At 39.1% G+C, this 17,295-nt stretch overlaps 1 protein-coding gene across 1 annotated transcript in view; it reads left to right on the top strand.

Moving 5' to 3' along the window:
* Positions 1–1,424: 1,424 nt before the first annotated feature.
* Positions 1,425–17,295, top strand: part of mybpc3 (myosin binding protein C3) — a 31,476-nt gene continuing 15,605 nt past the window's right edge. Inside the window, 14 exon segments of the mRNA XM_070831970.1 lie at positions 1,425–1,449; positions 5,395–5,664; positions 6,899–7,015; positions 7,546–7,623; positions 7,955–8,103; positions 8,606–8,723; positions 8,857–8,905; positions 11,669–11,746; positions 13,815–13,978; positions 14,079–14,211; positions 14,353–14,355; positions 14,468–14,592; positions 14,689–14,794; positions 15,757–15,923. Coding sequence (XP_070688071.1) covers positions 1,425–1,449; positions 5,395–5,664; positions 6,899–7,015; positions 7,546–7,623; positions 7,955–8,103; positions 8,606–8,723; positions 8,857–8,905; positions 11,669–11,746; positions 13,815–13,978; positions 14,079–14,211; positions 14,353–14,355; positions 14,468–14,592; positions 14,689–14,794; positions 15,757–15,923 — 1,582 coding nt within the window.

Genomic DNA, 17,295 nt, shown 5'->3' with positions numbered 1-17,295 from the left:
GTCCCAAGAGCCAACAGCTCCCCTCAATGGTCAAGTAGTAATTGATACCCATAACTAACAGCTGAGAGGATGAAAAGAAGTGGCCTTGATTTGAATAGAATAGAATAGAATACCATACCATGCCATGCCATGCCATGCCATACCATACCATACCATACCATACCACACAACACAACCTAACTAGACGTGCATATTCTGTCTTACTTCATACAATAAATAGTATTACAGTATCTACATAAAAGCTCCACAGTATATGGAGTATACAAGCACACTTGATCATCAGATTGTGGTAACTGATGGCGATATCACTCACTTCCATCCATGAAAAGGCAGGAACAGTTGAGTTCTGAATGTGTTATAAAACTGTGTAAGAGAAACGCATTCTTAGTAGAAAGGGTCAGTAAATACATCACATCACATGAAGATTGCAGGTTTAAGAAGACTGGACACAGTAGAAACAACACATAAACTGTCTGCTGAATCTGGTTTCTGAAGAAATCTGAAGAAATACATATGTCCTGCAGTTGCTGAAATCCTGTTTAGTTTTTATATCTAAAAAACAGTCAAATAGTTTAGGCATTTCCAAAAGCAACAAATGTGGCTCTTGAAATTGTGAATGCAACACTGGTTATTGTTGTGGTCAACTAAAACCACTTCACACAGTGTGATGACTGGTTTAACTGTTAACTGCAGGGCTCAAATTGTGCAGAGTGGAGGCCTATGGTTAGTTATAGAATAGTATAGTATAGTATAGTATAGTACAGCACAGTATAGTACAGTACAGTACAGTATAGTACAGTATAGTATTGTATTGTATTGTATTTATACTTTATATTTAATACTAGATTGATAAAAATGGCAGACTTGTAGCTGATTTTGTGCTGTCAGGGTAAAGACAGTTCAAAAGATGCTAAACAAAGATAAAAATGAACCAAAATGAACCCGGACTTCAACATGCTCATCCCTGCAGACAGATAAAACAAAACTGTGGATCTCTTCTCCTCAAGCGTCCTCTCATATTTACTCTTACATTTACAGGGTGACAGAGTGCAGCACAGATGTGGGGAGAGCAAAGAGACTTTTTTTTGGTTCAATGTTCTAAATTTAACCTTACATCCATTCCCCTCCCTCTCAAGACCTATCATCCAGCCGAGGTGCTGGAGGAAAGGGCAGTTGAAATATAGCCCGAGGTCAGACTGTGTGACTGTGGGCTGGGTTGCTGCTGGGATGGGATGAGCTATGATGGGGTGTATAAGGGGTAGTGGTTGTTGTTTTTTGGACATTGTGTTGGGCCTAGGAAAAAAATGGGATGGTTCATGGAGGGGGGGGGGGGGGTCACAACTATTAAAGGCCGGGGGTTGAGATAGACAGCAGACTGTTTAGGAAGAGTGAGTCACGCTGTGGAGGAGAGGAAATCCTTCAGGATGCCAGAACCAGTCAAAAAAGCAGGTAAGAGTGCTCATTCAGCTACTTTTGAAAATGTTGTTAAAACATTTCCTCAACACATAAAAATGTAAATCTACAAAATCAAACTTGTTGATATTAGCGTAATCATGTTATCAGACCACATGGCTATTTTCATCACATCATTCACCTCAATCAAAAGGCCTACAGTACATATTGTCTATTATGTACCTGGTATTTTAACTACACTCTACATGTTGCAGCCGAATAGTAGTATAGTTTACTTCTGCTTTGAGATCTTCTCCTTAAACAGACACATATTCTAAGAAACCTACGATGTGATCTGCTAATATGTGTAAAACATTATGTTACTGCCAAGCCTCTCTGAAGCAACTGTAAACCACAACTAAACCACTCACTTGAGACGACAACGTTTTCATCATAAACAGTAATATAATGTTTGACTTATCGCAGAGCAATATACTAATTACATTGTTCACAACAAATGAAAGTTTGTATTATGTTATCTTTCCTTTAATCCTATAACACAATCCTGTATATACTATAATGGTATAAAACTGGTATATAACGTAAAAATGACCTGACAGTCAAATAGAGAAATTGCAAGAATTTCTTTTAAAAATATCTTTAATAACAAGATAAAATGAACTGAACTATTGGACCCACACAGGGAATCTAGGATGATATATATCATCATTAGATTTTACTATATACAAACAAGGCATGAAAAATGAATTTAGGAGGTGGGTAAAATGTCTGCAGATATCAGTGAATGCAGCTTAGAATAAAGTCATAACAATGTTGGAGATGAGGTAAAGTAGCTATATGGTTTTGACACATGATTCAAATATATTCCATGGTTTAATAAGGTGACACAAATTGCTTGTTAATCTGATGAACCAATACTCATGTGGCCAGTAGCCCAAACCACAACATACTACATGCAATTACCCATGCTTAGTTCAAAGTGTTTTCCAGTGGTGTGACAGCTACTCTAAACCCTTTGGCCTTGTCAGGAACTCAGTTACACAGATCACATGGTCCATATGGAAACACTGGCTGATGTGAAATTGACACTGTCACATTTCCAGCATCACAGCATTCACAAAATGCACCACTGATCCAAAAATGCCTGACAGGATTCCAACTTGACTGATGACTTTCCACTGTTTTTTTTCTCCTCTCTTTGGTGTGAATAGATTGTTACTGTGGAGTGAGAAGCCCAATATATCACATATCAGATGACACAACGTAGCCCAAATGACCAAGTTGACCTCTAATGTCAAGGTTTTGTTCAGGACGCCGACAGTCAGGACCAACTTGAGTCTGTAGCATTATTCGCAATTATCATCAACGCCTTACAATCAACGCAGTGTTTTTCATTGTTTGACAACAAAACAGTGAACAGCCATATATTTCTCTCAGGAATTGGTGGAGACCAAAAACAGAGCTAAAAGAATGAATACTGGTCTTACATTCTCCAGCCAGAAACACGACTCCAAATGAATGATAACGTTATTCCAAAACTGCAGGATGTGTTGTTGCTAACAGCGATTTTAATGAAAGGTGCTTTCATGTGTGCATGAAACAAAATTGATGGGGACCCACTCGATGGCTCATAGCACTGCTAATAGTCAAAAACTCACTGGGTACCTTTAAAACAACCAACTAACTAAAACGTGATAAATTATAAATTTATCAAATTACTAGATTATAATATTGAGATGAAATGTAAATTAAATAAATTAAGCTAATACAGGTTCATGAATTACAGGTGACTCCTGTCATACACTGGCAGATGAGCGGCGCAGTGCTAACACACAAGCATATAGCATTAGCATGTATCTTGGGGCCATAAAACCATTCTATCAGGAACTTTTTCAGGACATGATGGGGAACAAATCAGATATCAGCGATGTGGGATTTAATCCTGGTGCAACCAACTCCACACCATCTCTTTGGCATCGTATAATTAATTTAAATTAAAAACTGGCTTGATGGCGATCCAGTCATGAAAACAGTGGCCCATAGCACTGCTAATGGTCAAAAACTCACTGGGTACCTTTAAAACAAGCAAGTAACTAAAACAATGCGATAGATCATAAATTCATCAAATTATTAGATTATAACATTGAGATGCAATCAGATAAGCAAAGCCAATTCAGGTTCACTGAGCACAGGTGACTAAATTTATCAAACTATTAAAATATAATATTGAGATGAAAAATGCAAATGATGAAAATAAAGCATGACTAAATAATAGAATTGAATATTTACTTGAAAGTCTTACTTTTTACTTTTAATCTAGAGTTTGTCAAGGTCGAAAAAGTCCAAAAAAATGAATGAGTTTGTTCAAATGTTCAACATTAAAGATTTAGACCATCGTTTAGAGACACTAAGCAACAGACTCCAAATAAACATCTGTCTGCCATGTTCATTTTATGGCCACAATAAACTTTACCAAAACAAATAGTTGTCATTTTGATGTTCTTAAACAAAGTTGCTGACAGTAGACCAGCTATTTCCTGTGAGTGAACCATCATTTATTATTATTTATCATCTATTTATACAAGTGTGAGTGACTGACAACATGACAAGAGATGTCGTAAGAGCAGTAAGAGCAGAGAGGGCTGGCTGCAGACAGACTGAGGACACATCATTCTTTCTGCGCCTCTAGAGTCACAAAAATAGAGTCAAGTTAATCCCTCAACTATGATACCTGTGCCCCTGTTGCAGCTGAAGCTTTCAAGCCTCATTTATTAGGCCAGTGCATACGTATGCATCCTATATTTAAACTCATAAGGTCATCTTACAATGCATGGATTTTTTTTTTGTTCTGTGCGGCTTTGCAATGCTATGTTGAAATGTTCAGGATTCATACCTGTAAATAATATGTCTCTGAATTACACCTACATACATTTGATCCCAAACATGTGGTCTTACAGTTGTCTACAATCACTTTTTTCAAAGATCCAAGTGTTTGAGAATGACGTTGCTGTGAACATTTTATAACTTTAACAAAAGAAAAAAGGCCTCACACAACAGGAAAGGCAACAGCTGGTGTTTGATGTGAGTGTTAAACTTACTATTAATAGCTTTTCAGACTGACTGTCGACACCATCTATTGATTTTCTTCGCTCATTAAGGATCGCCGCCCATGCCTGTTTCTATCTGTGTGCTGGTGTTCAGTTTGTTATTAGTGGTCCAGATGTGTTTCTGGTCATCTGTGGCTCAACTTTAGGCTGTTGGGTTCACTGCTAACAGACTTTTGTCCAGTTTGAATGCAAGCTAATGTCTTAGTTGAATGTTGATTAATGAAAATGAATGGATCTAAATTGAACACCTGATTCTAGGCTGTCCCTCCCCTCCAACTTTATGCTCTAGAATATGAGAGAGAACACTACAACTACACAAAAGATGACTTATTATGAAGCCAGATGTTCATACTTTGGGATATTATGCGTGGAGTGAGAAAAGCCAAATTCATTGGTTTTCAGTTAGCCCCACCCAGTGTGCTGTAGACTGTACAGCACTGTACAACACTTTTTCAACATGAGCAGCTCCACTCAGCTTGTAAGCCTTCTTCTTCTTTTGCTGAACAGCCCCATCCTCCTCCCCTTCTCCCCCTCTCCTTTGTTCTCTCTCTCTTTCTCTTTCAATTTTTCTTTGGGCATGCCTCTTTGAATTGAAAAAAAATTCCAAGATTGGGCTTCAACACGACAAAAACAAAATAAACATTATTCTGGTTCTGTTATTTCATTCAACAAAACACTTAAGGTATAAACACTAAGCCTACTGCTACCTGTTAATTGTTTTTCTCACAAAGTTCTCATCAATATCCACACAGAAAAACAATTACAGTATCTGTGTTTTCTCCACTAAATAATTTGACTACGCCCCAGCAGAAGACACGTATACAAAACCTTCAAAAGCATTACTTTTTATTTTGAACCCACCCTCCCTCTACAGTTTCAGCATTTGCCAAGAAACCAAAGACTCAGGAGGCAGACGAGGGGTCGTCAGTGGTCTTTGAAGCCGAGACCGAGAAGCCTGACGCTAAAGTAAAATGGCAGTGCAACTCAAAGGACATTGCCAACGGCGACAAATACGTGATCACAGCTGACGGAAAGAAGCACTCTCTCACTATAAAAGCTATTACCAACGAAGATGCCAATGTCTATGCAGTGATTGCTGGGGGGTCGAAGGTCAAGTTTGAGCTGAAGGTCGTATCAAAGCCAGGTGGGAGACTTTGATGCTGCAGCTGTGCGTCTGAGGTCACCGCTCGCTCACCTGCACTCTGCGTAGTCAACACAGAGCACAAAGCAAAGAGGAGCACTCAGTGCGGAAAGAAAACCAATGAGGCACTAAAAGTTGATGCACTGCATGCACTTGATGTTTCTGCACATAAACTCACGCTCTGCACCGTCTGACAGCTGCTCAACAACAAATCACTGAAACGCCTTCATGTCGTCTATTTTTAAGAAGTGTTTGCTCTTAAAGGATTAGTTTCAAATTATGGGAAAAGGTGCTTATTAGCTTTCTTGGTGGGAGTTAGACTGGATTTCTGGGTTTTCCCCAGAGGCCACTTGTGGTACTGCATTGAAAAAAATCCCTTGTGGTCTTTTTTGCCTAAGGACCACCATTATAACTTATCATAATTGACAGGCTACCTGTTTCCAGTCTTTATGCTTAAATAACAGTCGACAAGAGAGTGAAGATTTCCCAAAATGACAAACTTTTCCTTTAAGGTTCTGAATACTTCAGAACAATCACGCGCTTAATCACCATTATTATGTCTAGCACTCGATCAGATCGATAAAGCACTGCACTGTATGTGGCAATGAATACTGAGTGTGTGTCACAGAGCAACATTTGTGCCTTTAGTCTGCCATTTTGACCTGCTGAGGTCATTTGTTTGGATTTGATAAAGTGGAAACAAATCTCGAAGAAAGGCAGCAGATTAATGGGCCCAGTGTGGTACAAGAGGCAGCCTACAGCTGTCTGTGGCTCCTATCATAGCCACCCTTACTCTGTCTGTACGGCGACCTTGACCCTCACACCAGCACATTATTTCCTCATGAGTAACCACCACTTGACTGGCGCTCAGCATTGGCATGAGAGGCAGCTGATAACACATGGAAAATCAGTCAGCCGTTCGTAGATGATAAGACATAAGAAATATTTGGGCGATAAATGTTGGCCAAAGAATATTTTCACCTAGACAAATCGGAGTTTAAAAGAATATCAAACAGATATTCACTTATTATGTATCTTTGTACACAAACATTTTTTTTATTATTTGTTATAGTTTCACTCAAAACAAAAAAAAAGAAAGACTTTTTTTTTCTAGACAATTTTGAATAAAGTTTGGCAAACTATTTACTTGTTTTTTTGGAGTGGGTTACTTGTTAGTGGTGTTTTCCACTGTACCTCTAACTTGTGCCTCATTGTCTCTGTGGTGACGGTAACACAGAAGCTCCAGCTGAGGCCCCAGCTGATGGACCAGAACAGGCCCCCGCTGCTCCGCCTGCAGCAGCCCCCACAGAGGAGCAGAACGCTGCCCCGGCACAGGATGCTCCTCCAGCTGAGGGTGAGTTACTCAGTCCCCGCATTTATTCATTCATTCATTCATTCACTCCTTTGCTCAGTCACCAATATCTTTCTTCGCAACGTCAAACATGCCAAAACATCCCAGTTTGTTTTATGTGCCACAGAAATGTGCATTGGTTTGATTTGGCTGCCATAAACGTGCAAAAGCATTTCATGGTTAATTAGTTAAGTTCATATCTCATGTTCCTAGTTTTGGTTTCAGTTTGAATTTCTCTTGCCTCTGCGTGTAGTGCAAGAAATGTCTCATAAGCCCTAGTGGCTTGGGAACCCATGGGTGTATTTAAATTAATTACCTCTGACTAATTTTAGTCATACACTCATTTTTCCACATTAAAATAATATTAAGAACAATACAGTTTATTGCAATATGCAACATTTATTTCATTCTCTCATTCATTTTCTTCAACATTTCCTATCAACTGAAGATGATTTTTATCTCTTATTTTGACTTCTAACATGCTTTTGAATGAAACCTTGTTTAATTCTGTAATAAATCTGTTGGATCATCAGAGGGACAGCCTCCAGACACCAGACAGGACCTGACCGGGCTCTTCACCGAAAAACCCCAGAGTGGAGAGGTCACTGTAGGTGAGCGGCTTCAAATACAGGAATTCTTCTAATTCATGTGAAATCATATAAGATGTGTGCCACTTATCCCATCGCTACTTACTAATTTGAAATCTAACTTTTGTAACAAATTGTTGATAAATATTGTTTTTTTTAACTTTGTCAAACAGCTGAATATCAGTGATCTTTATGCACACAGAGATGTATAACATAAGAGATAATGTGTAGAATATAAACTAAATGATGCGTGACGTGACAGTGTGATCATGTCATCACTGAACAAACAAAATGAACGCCTAAAAGTCTGAATGGGTATCAGAATCATGACATGACAAGCTATTCTTTTGTACAGGTGGAAACATCATATTTATAGCTAAAGTGAATGGTGAATCATTGCTGAAGAAACCCACCATCAAGTGGTTCAAAGGGAAGTGGATGGACCTCGCCAGCAAGTCTGGAAAGCACCTGCAGCTAAAGGAATCGTATGACCGCAACACTAAGGTAAGACTAATTCAGCAGACATTAAAACAGGAACACAGACATTAGCAGAAAAGAAATCATATTTTCATTTCATGGAAAACATTATACGTGTGTGATTTTATTGCTTCAGAGCACACAAACAACTGTCCATGTTATGTATTTTTTAGTTAAAAACTACAATGTGTAACATTTTGCATTGAAGCAACAAAGGTGTTTTGCAAGTTCGGCCCCTTTTCAACCTCATTTTTGCAAGCTCTTGCCTCAGTCACATCCCGGTGAACCACAGGCACGCTACGTTAGCGGTGATGATATGGGGAGACTGGAAGACATGCTTCCCCAACAGATTTAATCTCAGAGTTTCAGAAGAAGACGGTGAACAGAACCTTTATAAGGAAAAATCCCAAATCTGAAACTAACAAATAAAATGTCGTACATATGAGGCATATGTGTAAGAAGGTTGTCAATCAAATATATTCGCCTCACTGTGTCGTCTTCACATTTGCTCTTATGCATGTGGTTGCAGTCGTACACGTTTGAGATGCACGTCATCGCAGCCAAGGCAAACTTTGCTGGAGCTTACAGGTGTGAGGTTTCATCCAGGGACAAGTTTGACAGCTGTAATTTTGACTTGACTGTACATGGTGAGTGGGTCTATAGTTGGAATACTTTTTCTATATGCTAGCTTTGTTTGTGGCACTCACTAACGTTGGATCTAATATCATCATTTCAGTCACTAATATTATTCTCTTGTGTCACACTGACTTTGGTTCTCAGAGGCTTGTGCTGCTGAAGGTTTCGACATAAGAGCAGCTTTTAGGCGCACGTAAGTCTTGTAAAACTTTGTTACTTTGCATAAGATACAAATACTTTTGGTCACATTAAAATGATCATATGTTAAATGATTAGTTTCCTTTTTTTAGTGTCTCATCAAAGGTTTTACTGCTGGTCCCCTGGCACATTTCATCAATAGTGTCACACAGCTATAAAAGTCAACCTGTGTTTCTTTTCCTTGCAGCGCTGATTCGTGCATCAGTTTAATATCAGTCATCTCAGATAGTCGGATAATCAGTCATCTTACATATTGTTTCAGCTGCTATTCTTCTGTAAATGTATTTTAAAACTGAAAATAGTTATTTACTCACTCAAATTTTAACATCCAGACTGTAACAGTGATAAAGCATCCATAAATAAATAAATACAATCCATGTTAATGATTAGGATCAATTAACACTAGGTTCAATTCAATATCGAATATTTCAACGACTAATCAGAACTTTAGAGAAAACAAAATACACAGACACAGCTGCCAAACTTCAGTGGAATATAACCATGGTTTATGTAACTAGTAACTGTGGAAATGCTAACCTATTAGGAGTGAAGCCGGTAAGAAGAGAAGTGGACCACAAGCAAGGTAGTAAAGGGGTTTGTTGCAACAATGGAGGCTCGTATTCAAACTCTGAGGACTCTGATTTTTGAAGAACAGAGAAATCAGGACCAGGGTCAGAGGCTCTTTCTGTCTCCTGTGGCCTGTTTCTTCTCTGACTTCAAGTCAAAAAGAGCCAGTGTTGTGGATGCTGCAGCCTCCAATCTGCTGAATTTTGAGAGAATGACCACAGGATGGAGACCATGAGAGAGCGAAGCAGACTCAAATTCAAAAATCCTGGATGTAACTGCAAAGTGTAGTAGCTGTCATTGCGTTAACCTTTGACCCTTTAAGATTTGGTTATTAAAGTATTAAGTAACATGCGCTGGTTGCAGCCATCAGCTCTCTCTGTTCTACTCCTGAGTCTTACTCAAAACAGCAAAGCCAGCTGCACAAACAGCTACCCGGCAGAGTGAGCTTTGACGGTGGTTTGATCGTGCTGAAAGTACAGGATGTGCTAAGACACACGGGCTTTTCAGTTGTCGAGCTCTTCCACAGGATTGCCACACAGAGGAAGCACAGCTACGGTGTGTTGTAACTGCACCACATAAACCAGAGAGTCAGCTTCTAATCCCGCTGTCAGATCAGAGGCAGGAGACAAGCACACAGTCAAATCTACGCCCTTGTCTTCATCTTTCATCTCTCTGATTAGAGTTGAGCAGACCCTCTATGGTGACTGCTGTTTTCTTTAACCTTGAGTGTTTTGTATTGTTCTTGCTCGGATGACTGCTGCTGCTCATGGCTTAAAGGAATAGTTCGACATTTTGGGAAAACACTCTCATATCTGTGCGAGTTTGAGTTTGAGCCAGGAGGTGATTAGCTTAGCATAGCAGGACTGGAAGCAGGGGCAAACTGTCTGGCTCTCGTAAAAGTTAAGCAGTATGGATGTCCCAGTAGCCTGATGGTTAAGGTGCACACCACATACAGTCAACTGCAACATCGCTGGTCTGATTCCTGCAGGGGAACAGTGTTGCATGTCACACCCCTCTTTCTCTTCCCTTGTTTGTTTCCTCCTTTTCCCATTACATTTTTCCAACAAGAGCCAATAAAATAGTCCAACAATGTCCAACTGAAAACACATTAAGACAAAAATAATGCAAGTTTTTTTTAAATGTATTGTCAATATTTTTTTAATATTCAAAGGGTGAAAAAAAATATATTAGAAATGTTCCTTTTCCTCCTCTGCTGGAGGGGCATGTATGTTGGTGTCTGTGTTTGATTGACAGCAGGTGGCAGGCTGAGCCCCCGGCAGGGGAGCCAGAGACAGTAGACAAACGTCCGTAGTAGCTTATAAACCATTTTACTATCAGTGGCATCGACGAGTAAGGACCACATCAGTATCTAAATTGTCTGAAACAATTGTCAAGACAGATCAAATATAAACTTTAGAAATTTTTGAAATTTTGAAGTTTCTGAATCTAAATCTTCAGTTGGATTTATTGGACAAAGTTCAGAAATATGCCTGCCAGCACCTCTAAAACTTAGTAACACTTTATATTTCATGATTATTCCGCAAACAAATAAAAAAAAAAAACAACCTATGAATGACTATTTGTAGGTTTAGACGTAGCTACCTGGTGTAAGTTTTTGTTGTCCTCTCTGGTCGCCTCGCATCCTCACTGTCAGCACTAGTCATCGTGCTAGCTAGGCTGTTACAGCATCCACCTGCATGTAAAACCACAATTTAATGTTCATACACTTTGGTTTTTGTATGAACTGAACAAATGAGGTATGACGTGCCAGTTAGAAGTTCTCGTAGCCAGATCAGAGCCAGGCCAGGGTTTTTTTTTCCTGCTTCCAGTCTGTATGCTTAGCCCTTATTTCCCAAAATGTCGAACTGCTCCTTTAAACATGGCAACACTTGTCCCACCAGCAAAACATCTGCCTGTACATTCACCTCATTTATCCATCAATCCACTCATTTCCTTTCATTCTGTCCAATCCATTTTTTTTTCCTTTTTATCGCATCCTAATTTTGAATGATTTATGCTGTACGATACCATTGCACATCGGAGTAATACTAAACAGGAAATGATTGAAATGATTGAAATGATTATTAACATTTACTTTGCCTTCGGAGAAATCAAGTATCATATTGTGCTGTTGATGTTGATGTTGATGTTGATGTTGACGTTTTGCTGCTGGTGGCTGATATTTCTGCAGTAGTACAGATGGAAATGAAGACTCAGGAGAGCTGGACTTCAGTACTTTACTAAAAAAGAGGTAAGATATTACAAAATAGTGACAGTACATTTTGTAGACTTTCAACCTACCTCTTTTTGTCTATCTTTTAAAATCTCTCTCTGTTTCTCTCTCATTCTTTTTGGACGCTCCTGCTTCTTCAGAGAGTAAGCTACTTTTGCATCTCCAAGCTAAAAGCGGGAATGATCACCCAATAACATTTACTTGCATGCAAAAAAAGCCTGAACATTTACTCACAATGCACAAGTATGGTGACATGATGAGTCCACTTTCTCAGGATTTGAACATCTCAACATTATGTTTGGCTTTCTCTTGATCTTACAAAAGATTCCACAAACAATTTCATTTCTTTGCCAGTGAAAATACAATGTGTGACTATAAACACACTATTTACACATGCAGCCATTTAAGGCCAGATTTCCCACTATGTGGGGGTTGTCCCATCTTATTTCACTTGTATTATCATACTTGTTCCATTTTAGATTAATTCTTTGATCACTAATTTTGTATTTTCTGTCTTTGCCAAGACTTTCTCTCTCATACAATAATCCAGATTTCTGTAATACCTACCAGGCATAGAGTTTCTACTGTTTTTCTCTGCCTTCAACATATTATTGATGATTTACAGCCCCTGAGACTCTATGTATGAGCCCTCAATCTCTTTCTCAGACACTTTTGTAGTCTTCACTCAAAAAGCACAAGCCACCTTCCCAACACATCAAAAATCACTTCTACGTATCACACACCATTACAGACACTTACTGTCCCCCGTGCACAAGAAAATTGGACATCATGTCAAACCCCAAACAAAAAATGATATTGTATATAACTTAAAGTGGCCTGTTTATCTAGGTCTAATTTGTGCATGCTTTCCTCACTGCAGCATAACCACTGGTATACTATTTGTTTTAAAGGCATATTTCTAATATGCTGATTTTGTTGCTTTTGAAATGCTGTGTTTTAACTTGTCTGGTTTGTTTTGCCATATTTGCCTCTTGGGTTCTACCTCTGAATGAGCAGCAGTTTCTTAAAACCCTCAAATCGGTAAGAAACTGCTGACATGCTGTCTGGGTGTCGCAGGAAAACGTTGTTGTGCATGCATCGTCATCTGTTGGGATTTAGTTAAAGTTCATTTGAAAACAATTGAGATTTTACTGTATTATTTCATAATACTGTAATAATTAAAGTAGTGTAACAATTATTATCAAATAATTAATCAATAATATGGTTATACAAAGAAATACTTTGTTTGCTTTTCTGTATCATAACTTACATAGTAGAAATTATTTATCATATATGCATATGTAGAAATGTATTATACAATTATCAATGTCAGTCAACATTCTTTACAGTATGTTGCACCCTGAGTGTTACACAAAGAGTACGCAGACAGCTTGAACATAACACAGATTCTCTGTCAGTGCACACTGTACTGGCGAGCTAATGGAGGGAGGCTACTCACAAAAGCTGTCAGGTGATTGGCTGAGTTAGAAAAGTTGCTGAGGACACCTGGTGGACAGGTGTGGTAAAGGCACACAAACATCGGAGAGAGGAGGCGGAAAGGGGAGACAGTGCAGTCACTGTGAGCGTGTGCTCCTTGTTTTCTTTCTTCAGTTTTTCTAAAAAGTCGTCACATAACATACAGTTCTTCTGTCCATATTGTAGACTAAATGGAGATGTAAGAGATGTAAGAACTGTATTTTTTTTTTTTTAATGAATTTCATTACCTTACAAAACATTAAGACGAAAGAGAAGGGGAATAAATCAGCAATATCATATCCAAGGAATTATATTTGGAATAATTCTGTATAAAGAACACTTTTAACAGCTTTATTACACCTATTATAATACCTGTAGTCTACATTTTCAACTTACTGACTATTTTTTATGCTATAAAAATATGAAGTTGACAATTAATCAGTTGCTTGTTAGTTATTAATTAGCAGCTCATAGTGAGTAGAGTAGTAATCTGTTAATGGGGTATTACCTAAATGTTAGTTTTACATAGCAGTCTGTTTCCTTTAGTCCACATTCACAATATAAATTGCAAACTCTGTGCTCAGTGGCTGTCTTTACCGTCTCTCTCTGGTTGGCTTGTGTGCATCAGAGCCGTGCAGGTGAGCACGGAGCCAGATGTGGACGTGTGGGAGATTCTCAACCGTGCTCCTTCTTCAGAATATCAGAAGATTGCTTTTCAGCACGGCATCACAGACCTGAGAGGCATGCTCAAGAGACTGAAGAAGATGAAGAAAGAGGAGAAGAAAAGCGAAGGTTTGTGCAGACTTTTTAACAGGCTGATCTAATTCTGACAAAGTGTGAAGCAGACCTAAGTGTAACAGATTATTTTATGATTTATTTCTCTCGAACGTAGCTTTCCTCAAAAAGTTGGATCCCGCTTACCAAGTGACAAAGGGACAGAAAATCAAACTGGGCGTTGAGGTCGCCAATGCAGATGTTGAGGTGAAATGGCTGAAGAACGGACAAGAAATTCAACCAACTGGAAGGTTGGATTAAACATGCTGTACCTGCACAATATGAAGCATTCAACAAATAACAGTCCTTGATGTTGATGTGTATGTCTATGAACCTTTGTTGTTATCTCTCTCTTTTGCCTCTGTTGCCTTGTACTTCTGTTACATCACTAGCAAGTAAGTGTTCAAGAGCAAAAAAAAACATCTAACCTCACAAATACTGTATTAAAAATCATAACCCTAAATAAGTATTTTACAATGTGTAAAAATCGGCCTGGTCTTTGTTTAGGTACATTTTTGAGAGTGTTGGCAACATGCGCTACCTCACCATCAACCACTGCTCCTTGGCAGATGATGCAGCATATTGCTGTGTGGTGGGTGATGAGAAGTGCACCACCGAGCTCTTTGTTAAAGGTATTTAAGGATTAGAGGACATTTACGACATAACAAAATGATAAAATAGATGTATTTGTAGTTCAATCTATTATCTGCTTCGTCTGTTTTCTGCAGAGCCTCCTGTCCTCATTGTGAAGAACCTGGAGGATCAGATGGTCATGAAGGGAGAGCGGGTGGAGTTAGAGTGTGAAGTCTCAGAGGAAGGAGCCAATGTCAAATGGTCAGATATTATTCTTTAAACTCACAAATCACCTGTCTTTTTGGACGGACATTTTCATGCTACTGGATCATAAATCCTAACCCCAAAAAATATAGCGTCACCTAAAATTGTTTCACTAAATCAAATCAAAACTAGTCAAATTAAACATTCTTCGAATTCAAAGCAAATTTTCTGTCATTCTTATACAGTGTTGATTGCTCAGACACCCAGCAGATGGCATTTGAGTTTGTCATGTCCGCAGACATAGCACCGTGTCAGGACACGCTGAAGTATCGCTGCAAGCTGTAAATTATCACCTCAACGAAAAGGTCACATCAGCATTTAAGTATGTCCCATGTGACCTTTATCTGACGGAGAAAGTTGCTGCAAATGCAAAGGCGCTTTTTTTTGAGTCCGAAAATAATTTCCTTGGAAAGGAGGCCAAAGATCAATATGTGGGGTGAAAAGTCAAATGATTAATGGTAAAACTGAGATCAATTTAACATCGCAAAAGGTGAGATGTGTCATGATCTAAAGTTGACAAAGGACAATGCTCTGTATCTATGATAAATCTAATACATTAACCTTTACCAACCCACAGTACACCACTTGTCTTAAAATGATGTTTCTAGTCTAGTGCATGGACGTGTGACACTTTTGAACATTATATAGACGAGACTAAGCTCAAAGGTCCATTTGCTCAGTCATCACACAGAAGACATAAATGTGGACCAATAAAAACACATGGTCATAGACTGTATGGGCTGCAGATCATAATAGCATGTGGCTGAATGCTCCAAAAATAGTAAGAGGACCTTTGAGCTTAAATCCATGTCATCATATGGTACTTTTAATATTTACTAAATTAGGAAAAAAGCATTAACCAGCTCTTAAAGACCATCTATAAGTGTGATTATGATACATTTAATTGTGGCCATCAATCACAATAATTTTGGCTGCTGTGTTTTTTTCTTTCTGTGCAGGGAGAAAGATGGCGTGGAACTGACGAGAGACGAGTCTTTCAAGTATCGCTTCAAGAAAGACGGCTGCAAACACGTCCTGATCATCAATGAGGCCACGAAAGACGACTGCGGCCACTACAAGGTTAAAACGAATGGCGGCGAGTCCATGGCTGAACTCCTGGTGCAGGGTGAGTGTCAGTCATGTGTGTGCTGAGCACAGTTTGAACCACGTTTGTCAGTGATGAACGCTCCAAGTGCACATTCTCATACCCCGTCGATAGCCGTGTGGCCTTGCCGCTCCTGGCATGCTGTCTATCTTTGGGATATAGTGTCTCTTGCCTTTGCCCACATCATTCTGCCAAGGTTGCTGCAGCGGCACAAGACCACATGCCAGCTAAAGTTAGAAGACGTGGACCGTATTTCACCTGAAGGGCGCAGGTCTGCACAAGTGACCTGGTTTCTCTGTCTGGTCTTTGTTTCTCCTGTCTGTGTTGTTTTGTTGTGTTGATTTAATGTCTCTTTGTCACACTTATTCATTCAATAGCTGCTGTGTCATCACTTGTAATAAACAGCGTAAGCCTGAAAATTCAATAGCGTATCACAAAAAACACCTCACACTATGCTGACAATTGAATTGAAATTTTCCATAAGAGCAGAAAACCAAGTGGCAAGTCCGCTAGTGGCAAGTTAAAAGAGCCTGTTGAATATGATGTTTCTTTTTAAGGCACTGCATGTCTTGCAGTTGAAGGTTTAAGGTGAATAAATGTACTTAGAAGTCTTAATTTCAATCCACAGGTGATCTAGAAATGATGGATGGGGACGGTTCAAACTCATCCGCGCATGGACGTAGGCAAAATACAAAGCCTAGCTACTTTCACCCTCTTTTTTTACCACCCAGTAACCATTTCATTTAGTGCCATTACTCCACAAAGCAGAGGCATCCATTATGAACCAAACCAACCTCCTTAATGTTGAGTTACAATTTGACCTTGTCTGTGCTTTCTAGTAGACGCTAAAGTTTAGTCCATGCTATATGTTGAATATATATACTCTCACTGTTGCATATATATTCACGGGTATGTGTGATATGTGTGATATATGTGTGTGCGTGTGTGTCCTAGGGGGTTGTTGTGTGTAGATTTAAACCCGATCTTTGTCCCTGCTCTCAGTCCAGTTAAGTTTATCTGGCCTGTTAATCGAACACTGAGCCTGCCAAGAATTACCAGCTGCCATCGTGCAGCAGGGATCAACACCTCAATCCACAGCAGAACTCCCATTATAATGCCATTCCCACCTTATTTGCCCTCCCTGGCAGCAAGCTGACGTGAAAGTTCTGTAACCTTTACAAGGAGCGTAGTGTGAGTTATCTCGTCCAGATAAAAAGTTCTATGGGATGAGTTTAATAACTGCTGTACCCATTATTTCATGTGATATACAGTAATAGCCTGAAGCTCCTGCATCTGGTCTTCATATCCTCCCACTTTTTTTCTACCATAAATCCAATTAACTATTCCCCTTGTGTCTGTTGCTAAGATACAACACACAAAGGCCTGCACAGAG

Source organism: Pempheris klunzingeri, chromosome 1, assembly GCF_042242105.1.
Source record: "Pempheris klunzingeri isolate RE-2024b chromosome 1, fPemKlu1.hap1, whole genome shotgun sequence".
NCBI classification, from domain to species: domain Eukaryota; kingdom Metazoa; phylum Chordata; class Actinopteri; order Acropomatiformes; family Pempheridae; genus Pempheris; species Pempheris klunzingeri.
Note: the sequence above shows the minus strand (reverse complement) of the source record. Positions and strands in the feature narration are given on the sequence as shown.